The sequence below is a fragment of the Sinocyclocheilus rhinocerous genome, unplaced genomic scaffold, assembly GCF_001515625.1.
Source record: "Sinocyclocheilus rhinocerous isolate Xijiao unplaced genomic scaffold, SAMN03320098_v1.1 scaffold836, whole genome shotgun sequence".
NCBI lineage: Eukaryota > Metazoa > Chordata > Actinopteri > Cypriniformes > Cyprinidae > Sinocyclocheilus > Sinocyclocheilus rhinocerous.
In genome coordinates this window covers 298011-311108 of record NW_015648109.1, presented here as the reverse complement: position 1 = coordinate 311108, position 13098 = coordinate 298011, and the positions used below count along the sequence as shown (strand labels likewise).

Sequence of the window (13098 nt, the reverse complement as noted above, 5' to 3'; positions counted from 1 at the left end):
CCACTCAAGTACAACAGCAGGTCAGAGAAACTAGGGATAGGCCTACATTCTAATAATATTTTAACACCATATTCAACATTTTTATATCACATTTATGCCGATTTGGAAAGGTTGTTACTCCAGATGTTTAAATGTCCGAAATAGCTGGGAATATACAGACCAACTGTATTTAAAAAATAACAGACTAAAATTTAGACCAGAGAAGGCCAATGTCTTAGAAGACGCGATTTTTTTGATTTGATAAGATGATTAATTCTTGTTGGTAAAATTAACTAATGAGAAGTCTCATGAGAAATGGGCAAAAATCAGGTCAATTTCTTGACAAATCATGTAAAGTATCATTAAATGTTTATGCACATAATGCTCAAGTGTTTCAACTAAAAAAAAAGTTCATATATATATATATATATTTAAAGCCAGATGCCTCCTTCCATGCAGTGAAGACCACTCAAGTACAACAGCAGGTCAGAGAAACTAGGGATAGGCCTACATTCTAATAATATTTTAACACCATATTCAACATTATATTTTATATCACATTATATTGTCAATATAATTAAAGAAAAATACTTTTTTAAATGTATTTTTGTTGAATATGGCATCACAACAAATTATTTGTGTAAAAAGTATGTTGATCAACTAACTGTACATTATCCTGCTTATTACACAGCTCTGCTCACCATAAAAATAAACAGGTGGATATGAAATACTGATTTGAGGTATCTGTGGTCCTATATATTATCTTAAAGCTTCTGCTAAGAAAAACAAATAGTCCACTGCAACATAAAAATTAACTGAGCAACAAGATGAACACTTCAAAAAATATTAATACTGAAATATGCATTTTCATTTGAATGAAACGAGTTCAGTTCATAGTGTGATGTGAGAGATATGAAAACATGCCGCAGGTTTCAGTTACCCAGATCAGCGAACTAAAAACCTGAGTTGCCTTGGACAACTTTATATATACAATAAATATATCAGAAGCCATGTTTGACCAATCAGAATGAAGAATTCAAGAGAGTTGTGTAATAACAATTTAAAACAGATTCTTGCTTAAGTTACTTGAGTACTCATGTGCATCCCAAACTCTAATCTGATTTAGTCAAGATACATTTCTGTCAGGACCACTATCGTCAAAGATGATTGACAATTAGCATACAGTTTGGATTGGCGGTATGGTTCTGTTCTGGGCAAGAACTCCCTGCGCATCCATGCAGCCTAGCATGGATGAGAGCAGGGAGAGCAGCGATAACTCCCCCAGGTTAAACAGACCAGAACCAACATAAATGCATTGCAGATATTGTTAAAGTTCAATAATTTTATGTACACATTTTAGAATTAGTCTGATTCAAAAGAGAATCAGAAGGCTGAATCCTGACTGACAGAGGAGGAGCTGGGGATGGAGAAGGGTAATTAGCTATTGAGCAATGCGAAAACTGCTGATAATACTGAGGGACCTTATATATGAATGCTTAGATAGGTGTCGTATTCCTATAGGTAGATGGGGATCAGCTGAGAGTCAGCTGATGCGAGCTTGACTAACGTGACCTACCAGAACTAACGCTACGCTTGATATTTATTATGTTCATCTTACTCTATTGTTTGGGGTGCACATCTATTACTATCCGTTACTGTGCAGCTGTTACTGTCTCAATGTAATTGTCCATAAAGTGATTTTTGACATTGATTATTTTAGATCTTAAAGAACTGAAAGAAGATTCTGTCACATGTCATCAGTATGAGATGCAAGCAAACCTTAAGCAGCACATGAGCATTCACACGGAAGAGAAGCCGTTCATCTGCCCTCAGTGTGGAAAGAGTTTCATATTTAAACAAAGCCTTGAGAGACACATCAGAATTCACACTGGGGAGAAGCCTTTTACCTGCTCCGAGTGTGGGATAAGCTTCATAGAGAAACAAAAGCTTAACATTCATATGAGAATTCACACTGGGGAGAAACCATTCACTTGTTCTGATTGTGGAAAGAGTTTTACAGTGAACAGGAGCCTTAAGAGACACGTGAGAATTCACACTGTAGAGAAACCATTCACCTGCACCCAATGTGGAAAGAGCTTCACGGAAAAAGGACACCTTGAAAGTCACATGGGAATTCACACTGGAGAGAAGCCTTTCACCTGCTCTGAGTGTGGAAGGAGTTTCACAGTGAACAGAAACCTTAAGAGACACATGAGCATTCACATGGAAGAGAAGCCTTTCACCTGCCCTCAGTGTGGAAAGAGCTTCACAGAACAAGAGCACCTTAAAAGTCACATAACCATTCACACTGGACAGAAATCTTTCACCTGCTCCGAGTGTGGAAAGAGTTTCCCAGTGAAACAAGGCCTTAAGAGACACGTGAGAATTCACATTGGAGAGAAGAATTTCACATGCTCTGAGTGTGGAAAAAGTTTCATGCAGCAAGGACACCTTCAAAACCACATGAGAATTCACACTGGAGAGAAGCCTTTCATCTGCTCTGCGTGTGGAAAGAGGTTCACAATGAACATTACCCTTGAGAGGCACATGAAAATTCACACTGGAGAGAAACCTTTTGCCTGCCCTTATTGTATGATGAGTTTCACAGTGAAACAAGGCCTTGAGAGACACACGAGAATTCACACTGGAGAGAAACCTTACATCTGCTCTGAATGTGGAAGGAGTTTCACAGTGAAACAAAGCCTTAAAAGTCACATGAGAATTCACACCGGAGAGAGACCTTCTGACAGAGTGGAGAAATCTCCTCTACCACCACCTGTGTGCAGCATCCATCCAAATGATGCAAAGTCAGTCGAAGCGTACCAGGACACCCACCAGCTATTGGAGGAGCGTGATTAGTCAATCTATTTAAATGACTGGAATGGCCAGGACTGATAAGAGACCAGTAGATGCCAATAAACACATGGTAAATAGAAGAATTTGATACAATGAAAGTGTTGTAACCGAAGCCATCACTGCAATTTAGTAATTTGTGATTTTTTTCCCCCTGTATATTTATTTCTATTTTTGTATATTTACTCATTTATCCTATACACATTTCATATATTTCTTTTACCTTATATACAGCTTTCATTTGTATACTTTACGTTTTTCTGATGCTGTATAACCTTTTGTATTTAAGATTCAATAATCTGTGCAAGGCAAATTAAATAAGTTAAACTATACTTTGGCATTGTGGTACAGTTTTTTGAATTCACATACATTTCACAGACTTATTTACCAATATCCCTAAACTATATAGACTACACCCCTACTAGACTAAACCCCCTCAACTACCTACTAAGCTGCTGGAAAGGGGACCTATTATACAAAACATAAATGTGTGTTGGCAGTGTGTACACAACCACCCTATAATGATAAAAATCCCCACTCCTTTTTTTTTAATCCCCATAAATAATAAGCAGTGTCTCCCAATGGCCTGTTTTCAGCATTGGTGCTAATGTGACGTCACATTAGCCACAGGCCCCGCCTGATGAAATTGTTTCTCATGTAAACTTAAAACAGAGAAAGTGCTTTCCAGTTTTGTCTGTATTTGCATCAGACAGTCTGTGGGCTCAAAGTAGTCTACAGTAATAATAGTTTTCATATGTCATGTATGTTTGAATTTTCATTAATCATTAACAAACACTGTCATAATGTAATAAAAGTCAGTGGTATACAGCTTTAGTTTGGACATTGCTGACTTTCATTGTATAGGCAAAAACAGTTAAAAAAACATTCTTCAGAATCAGAATCTTTTGTGTTCTGCATAAGAAATAAAGCCATATAGGCAGTGTGTGAACACAACCACCCTACAATGATAAAAATCCACCCACTCCTTATTTTTAATCCCCATAAATCATAAGCAGTGTCTCCCAACGACCTGTTTTCAGCATTGGTGCTAATGTGACGTCACATTAGCCACAGGCCCCGCCTGATGAAATTGTTTCTCATGTAAACTTAAAACAGAGAAAGTGCTTTCCAGTTTTGTCTGTATTTGCATCAGACAGTCTGTGGGCTCAAAGTAGTCTACAGTAATAATAGTTTTCATATGTCATGTATGTTTGAATTTTCATTAATCATTAACAAACACTGTCATAATGTAATAAAAGTCAGTGGTATACAGCTTTAGTTTGGACATTGCTGACTTTCATTGTATAGGCAAAAACAGTTAAAAAAACATTCTTCAGAATCAGAATCTTTTGTGTTCTGCATAAGAAATAAAGCCATATAGGTTTGAATTGTTATGAGGGTGAGTTAATGAGGACAGAATTAAAATTTTTGAATAGTATAACTTTTTTAAGTGTAAATTTGTGTAGGCCTAAGACAGTTCACTTTTAATTCACTTCTTTTATAATACAGTATGTAGAAAGAAATATAAATGTCAAATAAAAGGTATACACTAAACCACTTAAAGATATAATTTATCATTTAAAACTGCATTCAAACAACACTGATAAAATGCACACACACTGCATGCCACTGGAAGTTACTGTAATGGATCCAGACCTTCTGGTGAATAGTGCATATTATGAGACTGTCAGTATCCAGACAGCACTGTGACAGAAGGGTAGCGTGTGCGGTGCGTCATACACTTCTCTCGGTCGATGAGGAGGGAGTTTGTTTTGCAAGAGATGTCTTTCTCCAGGGACAGTCTGCTTTCCTCCAGGTCAGAAAAAGATTTGCGTGCTTCATACAGCTGCTGCTGTAGGGCTGATACTGTACTGTTGAGTTCTGACGCCTCACCTAACAAACTACATAAACACACACACATCAGATGGGTTTATGCGTGTTGGGAGTGTGTATGTGTGTGTGCATGTTTTTGTGTGTATGTACCTGAGCTGAGGCTGGTCTCGGCACAGCTCCATGTTGGGTCTGAAGGTTCGGTAATGCAGTCTAGATTGAGCCACTCTGAGCGGAGCTTCTTTATCATATACAGCTTGCTGCAGGGATGAGATATTCCTCTCCTGAGCCCCAATCTGCTCCAGAATCTATTACACAGACATATTAAAGGAAAAGGTCATCCAAAAATTACATTTTGCTGAAAATGTACTCATCCCCAGACCATGCACGATGTAGATTAGTTTGTTTTTTCATAGGAACAGGTTTGGAGAAATGTAGCATTCCATCATTTGTTCACCAGTGGATCCTCTGCAGTGAATGGGTGCCGTCAGAATGAGAGTCCAAACTGCTGATAAAAACATCACAATAATCAACAAGTAATCCACACTGCTCCAATCCATCAATTACCGGGGATGGACTTTTTCACTGGAGGAAGTGTTATTATGAAGCATGGACTAAGATATTTTGGCTAGAAGCAATGGTTTAAAGTTAAAACTTGGAGTGGTGTGAATTACTTGTGGATTATTGTGATGTTTTTATCCACTGTTTGGACTCTCATTCTGACGGCACCCATTCACTGCAGAGCATCCACTGGTGAGCAAATTATGGAATGCTACATTTCTCCAAATCTGTAAACTTTCAGTAAATGTTCATTTTTGTGTGAACTATTCCTTTAAACATTGATAGTGTTCAAAATTTTAACCCGTTGATTTATGTTTATTTGTATGAAATCTGCAGATTAAATAGACCCTATAATATGTGAAACCTTGTGTACATGTATTGGCTTTTGTTTTGTGTAAATGTGTATTGCCTGTGCCAGGTGCAGCTCCAGCTGTGTTTTGGCTTGGCTCAGTTCCATGCAGCACTGGTTCAAGGTCCGATCTACAGCGGCACACTGCGTCTGGAGATCCTCAGCCGTCTCCTGCAGTACCCGCTCAATCAGCCGCCTCAAGGCCTGGCTCGCCACCTCCTCTCTCTCTGCCAGCCGCAGGTTATCCACAGTAAACTTACACCAAACCTCCTCATCGCACACCCTACAGAGAAACACATCTGAGATGCTGTCACTACAACAGCTGCGGTCTTAAACTGCTGGCAGTGTTATGCATTATCAGAAACCCAATGATGCCAAAAATTGTTCTTGATAGACTGCTTTAATGTGTGTGGAATGAAAATGAAGTTGTATCACTCCAACTGAGCAGAGGTAAGGTTTGACACGCACTGGTCCTACAGCACAGCTGAGCTGGGATGCCGTTGTGTGTCGGTGCTCCTGTTGTTAAAGCGTCCACACCGGTCACCCACACTGTAGGCCAGCTGCTTATCAGACCAGTCTAACTCAAGAGTCTGCTTCACCTCCCGGTTCAGCCTGACAGATACAGACAGGTTTATGACTTTAATCTGCAATCTGACCAAAATCCATTTCAATTGTGTGCTGAACTCAAAGTAAAAATTTTGATGTAGTTCTACTATTTCTCATTCTGCGCCGCTACCCACGTGTCAAAATAGGGGCGAGACACTAAAATTTGGGATGACATCATATTTTGGTGTAAATGAAAGTATTTATTATCCTGTAGGTCCCGTAGTATTTGGAGTCACCGAATGTTTGTATTCCTAAGGACGCGTTACGCACGCGAGAGTTCTAGGGTGACCACCCGTCCCGCATTTTGCGGGACAGTTCCGAAATTGGGAGCTCTGTCCCGTGTCCCGCAAGATGTAAGCTGCGTCCCGCATTTCAATTATGTATTCTGTATTTTTTTTTCATCCCAGAAATTGCAATACCAAAATAAGAAATACAATAAAAACTGTGACTGGCATTTAAAAATCCATTTGCACAGCCGTCATATTGTAGCTGTGAAAATAACCAACCGACGCAATCGTAGAGAGGGGTTTTGGAGAGTGCATGGAAAATCAAGGCTTTAAACATTAGATTCTTTAGCAATATAAAGGTTTATGTCACCAAATTCACAGAAAACAAAGAATTTTCAGCATTGCATGCTGGACTGTGAAGGGTGACATGGTCAGTTGTTTACCCAGGATATGCTGGCCTCTCTGTGTTTCTACAGTCAGGTGCTTCCTCTTTCTAGCAGGATTTTAATTGACATCATGTTGCTTCACTAAGGTTAATAACTGACTAATTCCAGGAAACGCTGGACTCAGATTGAGGTGATATGAATCAACATAAAATGGAACAGCACTCATCTGTTTCACACGCAATCGTAGAGAGGGGTTTTGGAGAGTGCATGGAAAATCAAGGCTTTAAACATTAGATTCTTTAGCAATATAAAGGTTTATGTCACCAAATTCACAGAAAACAAAGAATTTTCAGCATTGCATGCTGGACTGTGAAGGGTGACATGGTCAGTTGTTTACCCAGGATATGCTGGCCTCTCTGTGTTTCTACAGTCAGGTGCTTCCTCTTTCTAGCAGGATTTTAATTGACATCATGTTGCTTCACTAAGGTTAATAACTGACTAATTCCAGGAAACGCTGGACTGTGATATGTGATATGAATCAACATAAAATGGAACAGCACTCATCTGTTTCACTGGGTTAATGGAAACTTCCTCCCATGATGCAGTATCACATTAACGTTTTGCGAGCAATTAGTACAACTGACAGAGCAAAATATAACGATACATTTACAGCGTGTGTACATCACCCAAAAGAAGTGGAAGAGAGGAACTCGACTGCAGTAAAGTCACAAATCTGGTCTCAGATTACATATAAGCAGTGTATGAACACACTACAAATATAATCAGAAAGGAATCAAACCATTGAAATCAAATCAGAACATGATAAAGTGGTTTATAATCTGCATATGGTACTACACAAACAGGCTATTTATTAAAAATTAAACACATCAAAGACACATCAAATGTCAATATTTTGTCATTTTCAACAACCAAACGTAATATGCATTCCTGTTAATGCATGACTTTGCCCTATTACATAACATGTAACATTGCTTAACAATGTTGACACCCAGGAAGTGACATCATTTGGATCTTTTTACAGCATGGCATGAAGACAAGTAAAAAAAATAATAATACAGATATAATTGTGTAAACTGCATTCATCAAACTGAACTATTCAACCCTGTTAAGTTACTATAAGAAGAAAATCTAACAACATCTTCACAAGTTTATCAATAGCCAAAAACCAACAATTGGTTCCCATCTGGTTAGACCCTCCTGAGTGATAATTTAGGCCCGATTATGTAACCTGTTCATGGACAGTGCCATCTAAATCACAAGTCTGCCAAAATTTGCTCTAACATTAAAGGGAAGTATTTAAACAAGTGGAAAAATAACTTGGTAAGCATGATAACGATGCTTTCTTTCTCTCCTTGTCTTGGAAAACAGGCAGGTTGGTCACAACTGATGTAAAGATAACCCTGTCTATGCAGTAAGTGTCACTGTTATCTCGTCTGTAGTTTTATGCCCACATTTATGACTGTAGCCTGCTGTCCACGCCCTCTCGCTCTCAGTCGCAGCCATCCAGATCCTGCTGTACATTGAGAGGAGAAGCAACACAACGCATACAGGGACTCACAGGTACGTGTTGTGCACACAATTTTTCCATTAAAGTGAAGGTTATGCTTTTGTTATATGTCAAGTACATAAAGGGATATGTTATTGAGCTTTGCATTGATAAGTCAGTGCTATCGTGATAATATATACAGTGTGTGCTGTTTGTGGCATGTGCTGTAGCGATAGAAAAATTAGCAGAACAAGATTAGGAAAGAGAGAAAATGACATGACGAATATAAAGAAACGTACGTCTATTTTCCAATTCCTCGTCTTTATGTTTTTGCATCCACAGGTTTTTGATAATGGAGAAAGACTACTCACCCCCGCATTATTCTAGTCCTCATATGGACCAGACAGGCATAAACTACCCTGGGCAGCAGGCAGCATACCCATCTCAAGCAGGTCAGCTGATCTTCCACTTTAATCACACTAATAAGAACGAACAGGATGATTACGCACCAATGTAATAAAAGTTAGTGAAAACTTTAGAATCTCAACCCCAAAAAGTGAGCCAATATTCAACGGTCTTTGTTGTAGAAACTGCACACGTATTATCAGTTTTATGTAAGGGGTTATAAGGAAGTTAAATATGTGATGTTTCAATCTGTGACGTCAGATGTTCCCTGTAAAACAAACACAGACTTTGGCTTGTGTGATCTCAGATTATGATTTACGAGTGTAAGAATAGTATATGAAACTGTTACAATATTTTGACCTCTATTAAATGAATAGTTCATCCAAAAAACACAAATTACTTAAAATGTACTCACCCTCAGGCCATCCAATATGTAGATAAGTTGTTTTTTTTTGTTCATCTGAACAGATTTATCATTACATCACTTGCTCACCAATGGATCCTCTGCAGTCAATGGGTGCCGTCAAGTAATCCACACCACTTTAGTCCATCAATTAATGTCGTGTGAAGCTAAAAGCTGCATGTTTGTAAGAAACAAATCCATCAAGGCATTTTAATTTCAAACCGGCGCTTCTGGCCAAATATCAGTCCATAATCAATAATAGCATTTCGTTTAATGAAAAGGCCCATCCCCTGTTGTCCTATCACATCCAAATCCACCCACATATTTGTTTAGAACTCTACTACTAAAATTAAACTATTCCTTTAAATCCAGTAGATTGGTACTAATGAATGACTATTGGAGAGAGTGGCAAACATGGAAACATACTGTACATACACCATAGAGGTGAAATCTGTGACTGTGAAAATCTGTGTAATATATATATATATATTCATCCTGGAAGTTATCAGAAGAATTAAAGTTTTAGAGAAAAAAAAAGATGCCTTGGGTTTCCTGGGCATCTCAAAGTCACCGAACAATGAATGTTGGAATATACAGGTGCATCTCAATAAATTAGAACGTCGTGGAAAAGCAGTAATTAAAGCAAAAGGAGCCCCTACCAAGTATTGAGTACATGTACAGTAAATGAGCATACTTTCCAGAAGGCCAACAATTCATTAAAAATGTTTTTTTTTATTGGTCTTATGGAGTATTCTAATTTGTTGAGATAGTGAGTTGGTGGGTTTTTGTTAAATGTGAGCCAAAATCCTCTCAATTAAAAGAACCAAAGACTTAAACTACTTCAGTCTGTGTGCATTGAATTTATTTAATACACGAGTTTCACAATTTGAGTTGAATTACTGAAATAAATGAACTTTTCCACGACATTCTAATTTATTGAGATGCACCTGTACAAGCAAATTTTACGGGTGAACCTCACAATGTCCATCCATCAGCCAAAGCTTCACGACTGGATAATATATATAGCATGTTAATGATCCTGAACACAATTAAACCAGCAACTGAACAATTTAAATTTAAGTAATGTCCTGTTTTAAAAGGGCCTAACCTTCACACGTTCTTCAAGTAGTTTGTGAAAATTCTGAACTTGATTCCGAACAATCAGGAATCAAACAATTCAGTGTTATATCAACCAGTGCTTTGGCTCTTTCACAGGTCCACAAGCTGCACCTTCCCAGCCACCTCCATATGGGTTTGGGTATCCAACCATCACTATCCAGCCCACGATGGTCCCTATAGGTGAGTTTCCAGCACCCAAGACCCAGTATTTCTAACGTTTTTATTCAAGCTATGAATTAAAGAGAGTATCTATTTATAATTAATTACTAAAATATCTCTAATAATGAAAGGCACAGCCCTGCAACCCCTAAAATGTTTTTTTTTTTTTTATCTGATGGATGTCCTTCTGATGGTTTACTGTGCAAATACTAGCTTACACTAGCTGTTCTTTTTGCATTCGTTCTGCGTTTAATCAATGCATTTGTACATATGCAGTTGCCCAGATGGCGGTCGTGAATCTCACTGATATGCCAGGCCGCATTACCTGTCCTCACTGCATGACGGACATCATCACGGAAATCGAATATATGAATGGATTGCTCACCTGGTTAATCTTCGGAAGCCTTGTGATTTTTGTGTAAGTATGCACAGATTGCTGATATTTAATTCATAGACTGCTGATATTTAGAGCTTGTCTGCTGTGTTTTTTCAGGTGCTGGCTCTGTTGTTGCATCCCGTTCTGTGTGGACGCATGCAAGGATGTGAAACACACCTGTCCAAATTGCAAGAACATAATCCACATTTACAAACGTTTGTAGCACATGCTGCACCAGAGAACATGATGAAACCATCAAAAAACTGAGAACTCCTTGCCCAGAAATAAATTTTTGCATTATGTTACCCTATTACAAAGTTTTGGTGACCGAAGATATGTCTTTTGTTCTTCTGTACACAACTACTACAAAGTCTATTAACTTACCTTTTGTTGCAATATCTCTATCCAATCCATTCGTATATTTCATATGGGAGTTAATGAGTTTATATTTTGAAATCCTGTAGAACAGATGCATAGATTAAATCACAACCTGACAAATGTGTAGAACAATAGTTTAGACAGATATTTCTAGTAATAGAATTACACTTTCTCTGGAAGGATGCCGCATGCTTTCCACTGGGACTGTATGTACAAATTAATGTTTTTATGATGTGTGTGTATGTATATATATATATATATATATATATATGAATAAAACAACTCCTGTTTAAGCTCTATTTGCAGTGGAACATCACTTGTTATACATACACACCTGAAGCTTCAGTTTGGTGGTGTTTGCCTCAACAATCGAAACATCAACATGCCAAAGTGTCTTTTCATGTTGCAAGGAGAGATTTGGCAGAGGGTACATAAATATTCAGAATAATAGAGAAAAATCTGGAATCCACTGGCCTGCAGTATCCAGTTTGGTCTAAAAATCATGCACATACTCCTTAGAGAGATATCATGCACACCCCTCTTGAAGATGAAGAGAGTTGTTTTCTTTGAAGCCTCATACCCATTTTTTTTGTAAGAACTTGGAGAACAACAATCTCAGGTTCACTTCGAGGTACTGGAGGAACTAAGGAACAGACTGTGAAAAGATCTGGACTGGGCAGTGCTCAAGAAGGACATTAAATGGTCAGTGTTACAAAAGCACTCACAACCCTTACCAAAAAGTAGTATACTTCAAGTTTATTTTATTATACTTAAATGTCATTTTAAGTATATTTCTGAGAAGTACATAAAAAGTAGACTAAAAGTATACTTTCCTATTTTTTAGTTTAAAAGAAGTATACTAATAGCACACTTGAATAAACTTCTTTTTCGTAAGGGAAAGCAGAGCTGAACAAATGGATACTCATCTCAGGTATTTTTACTGAATAATTGGAATGTGGAATTGGTTCACTGGCTGTTTGCAGGAACACAAGAGGGCAGACCAACCATTTTATTCATGCTTGTTTGGTCTACATTATGCTTACCATCCTCCCCATTAAGATGCATCCAGTGTCCTGATGCACACACAAAAAGGATAATAACAATATCTGTATCTAGTGTCTGACAGGCAAAGCATTGCTAATTGGGTTTTCTGAAGGAAAGTATTAATCTCTCTATATCTCTTCATACACAGGCAAACTTTTTGAGCATTTTGGAACATACCCAGGTGAAAAGGACGTAGTGTCTCTTTAGGGCACTTAGAGGAAACCACGCAATTCATATGGATTACTTTGGCGATGTTTTTTTGCACTTTCAACTTTTTGAAACATGAACATCTTTGGTGAATCTTCTTTCATCGGAGGGACATAAATCTCTCAGATTTGTATTAAAATATCTCAGCTTTTCTTTTGAAGATGAACGAAAGTCTTAGATGGTTTGGAGCATCTTATATTGTAGAAACTTAATTTGCTGTAAAGTTGCTTTGCAATGATTTGTATCGTGAAAAGTGCTGTACAAATAAACTTGACTTGACTTGACATCCTGCCATCATCCCCGCACTTTTGCCTCTCACCATCCCTACGCCATCTCCTTGTCCACCTCCAAAACCTCCTCCATCCCTCCCTATTCTGTTGCTTGAACTTTATCATCTTCAGTCTTTGCACACACACAGCTATTCACTTATGCACTTTGTTTTTCAGTAATTTTTATGTATTTTTTTTTCTTCAGAAAATTGCATTGTAATTTTTATTTATTCATTGATGTAAAATTCTGTACTTTTTAGTAAGGCCGGTATAACTGAAATGTTCTGAAAAGATACTGAAAAGATAGCTCTGCCATAGCATTTCAGTCTTTTTTTATTTGTTTTTTTATAATGTATTAAAATGTACTTGAGTATGTTTGTAGTAATACAAATATACTATAAACATACTTGTATTTCAAGTGCATTTTTAATACATTTAAT

The 13098-nt window shown here is 37.7% G+C and overlaps 3 protein-coding genes across 6 annotated transcripts; 2 read left to right on the top strand and 1 right to left on the bottom strand.

Annotated features, from left to right (window-relative positions):
• The first annotated feature begins 1746 nt into the window (after positions 1-1746).
• Positions 1747-3019, top strand: LOC107709595 (gastrula zinc finger protein XlCGF8.2DB-like). The gene has a single exon (XM_016514108.1). It carries the CDS (start codon positions 1747-1749, stop codon positions 2836-2838), a length of 1092 nt encoding a protein of 363 aa, XP_016369594.1. The 3' UTR covers positions 2839-3019.
• A 1403-nt stretch (positions 3020-4422) lies between these two features.
• LOC107709630 (tektin-4-like) lies at positions 4423-8741 on the bottom strand. The gene is made up of 4 exons (XM_016514185.1): positions 8670-8741; positions 5633-5855; positions 4816-4970; positions 4423-4733 (listed from the first exon to the last, which is right to left on the bottom strand). Exons 1-4 carry the CDS (start codon positions 8690-8692, stop codon positions 4520-4522), a joined length of 615 nt encoding a protein of 204 aa, XP_016369671.1. The 5' UTR covers positions 8693-8741; the 3' UTR covers positions 4423-4519.
• On the top strand, positions 7740-11335 carry LOC107709632 (lipopolysaccharide-induced tumor necrosis factor-alpha factor homolog). Of its 4 annotated transcripts, none has more exons than XM_016514194.1 (6): positions 7740-8132; positions 8312-8372; positions 8641-8750; positions 10322-10405; positions 10661-10802; positions 10878-11335. In XM_016514194.1, the coding sequence occupies exons 3-6, from the start codon at positions 8651-8653 to the stop codon at positions 10981-10983; spliced, it is 432 nt and encodes a 143-aa protein (XP_016369680.1). In that variant the 5' UTR covers positions 7740-8132; positions 8312-8372; positions 8641-8650; the 3' UTR covers positions 10984-11335. The 4 variants fall into 4 exon arrangements, with proteins under 4 accessions (XP_016369680.1, XP_016369678.1, XP_016369679.1 ...); XM_016514192.1 differs by having other exon boundaries at positions 8252-8372; XM_016514193.1 differs by having other exon boundaries at positions 7740-8223.
• The last annotated feature ends 1763 nt before the right edge of the window (positions 11336-13098 follow it).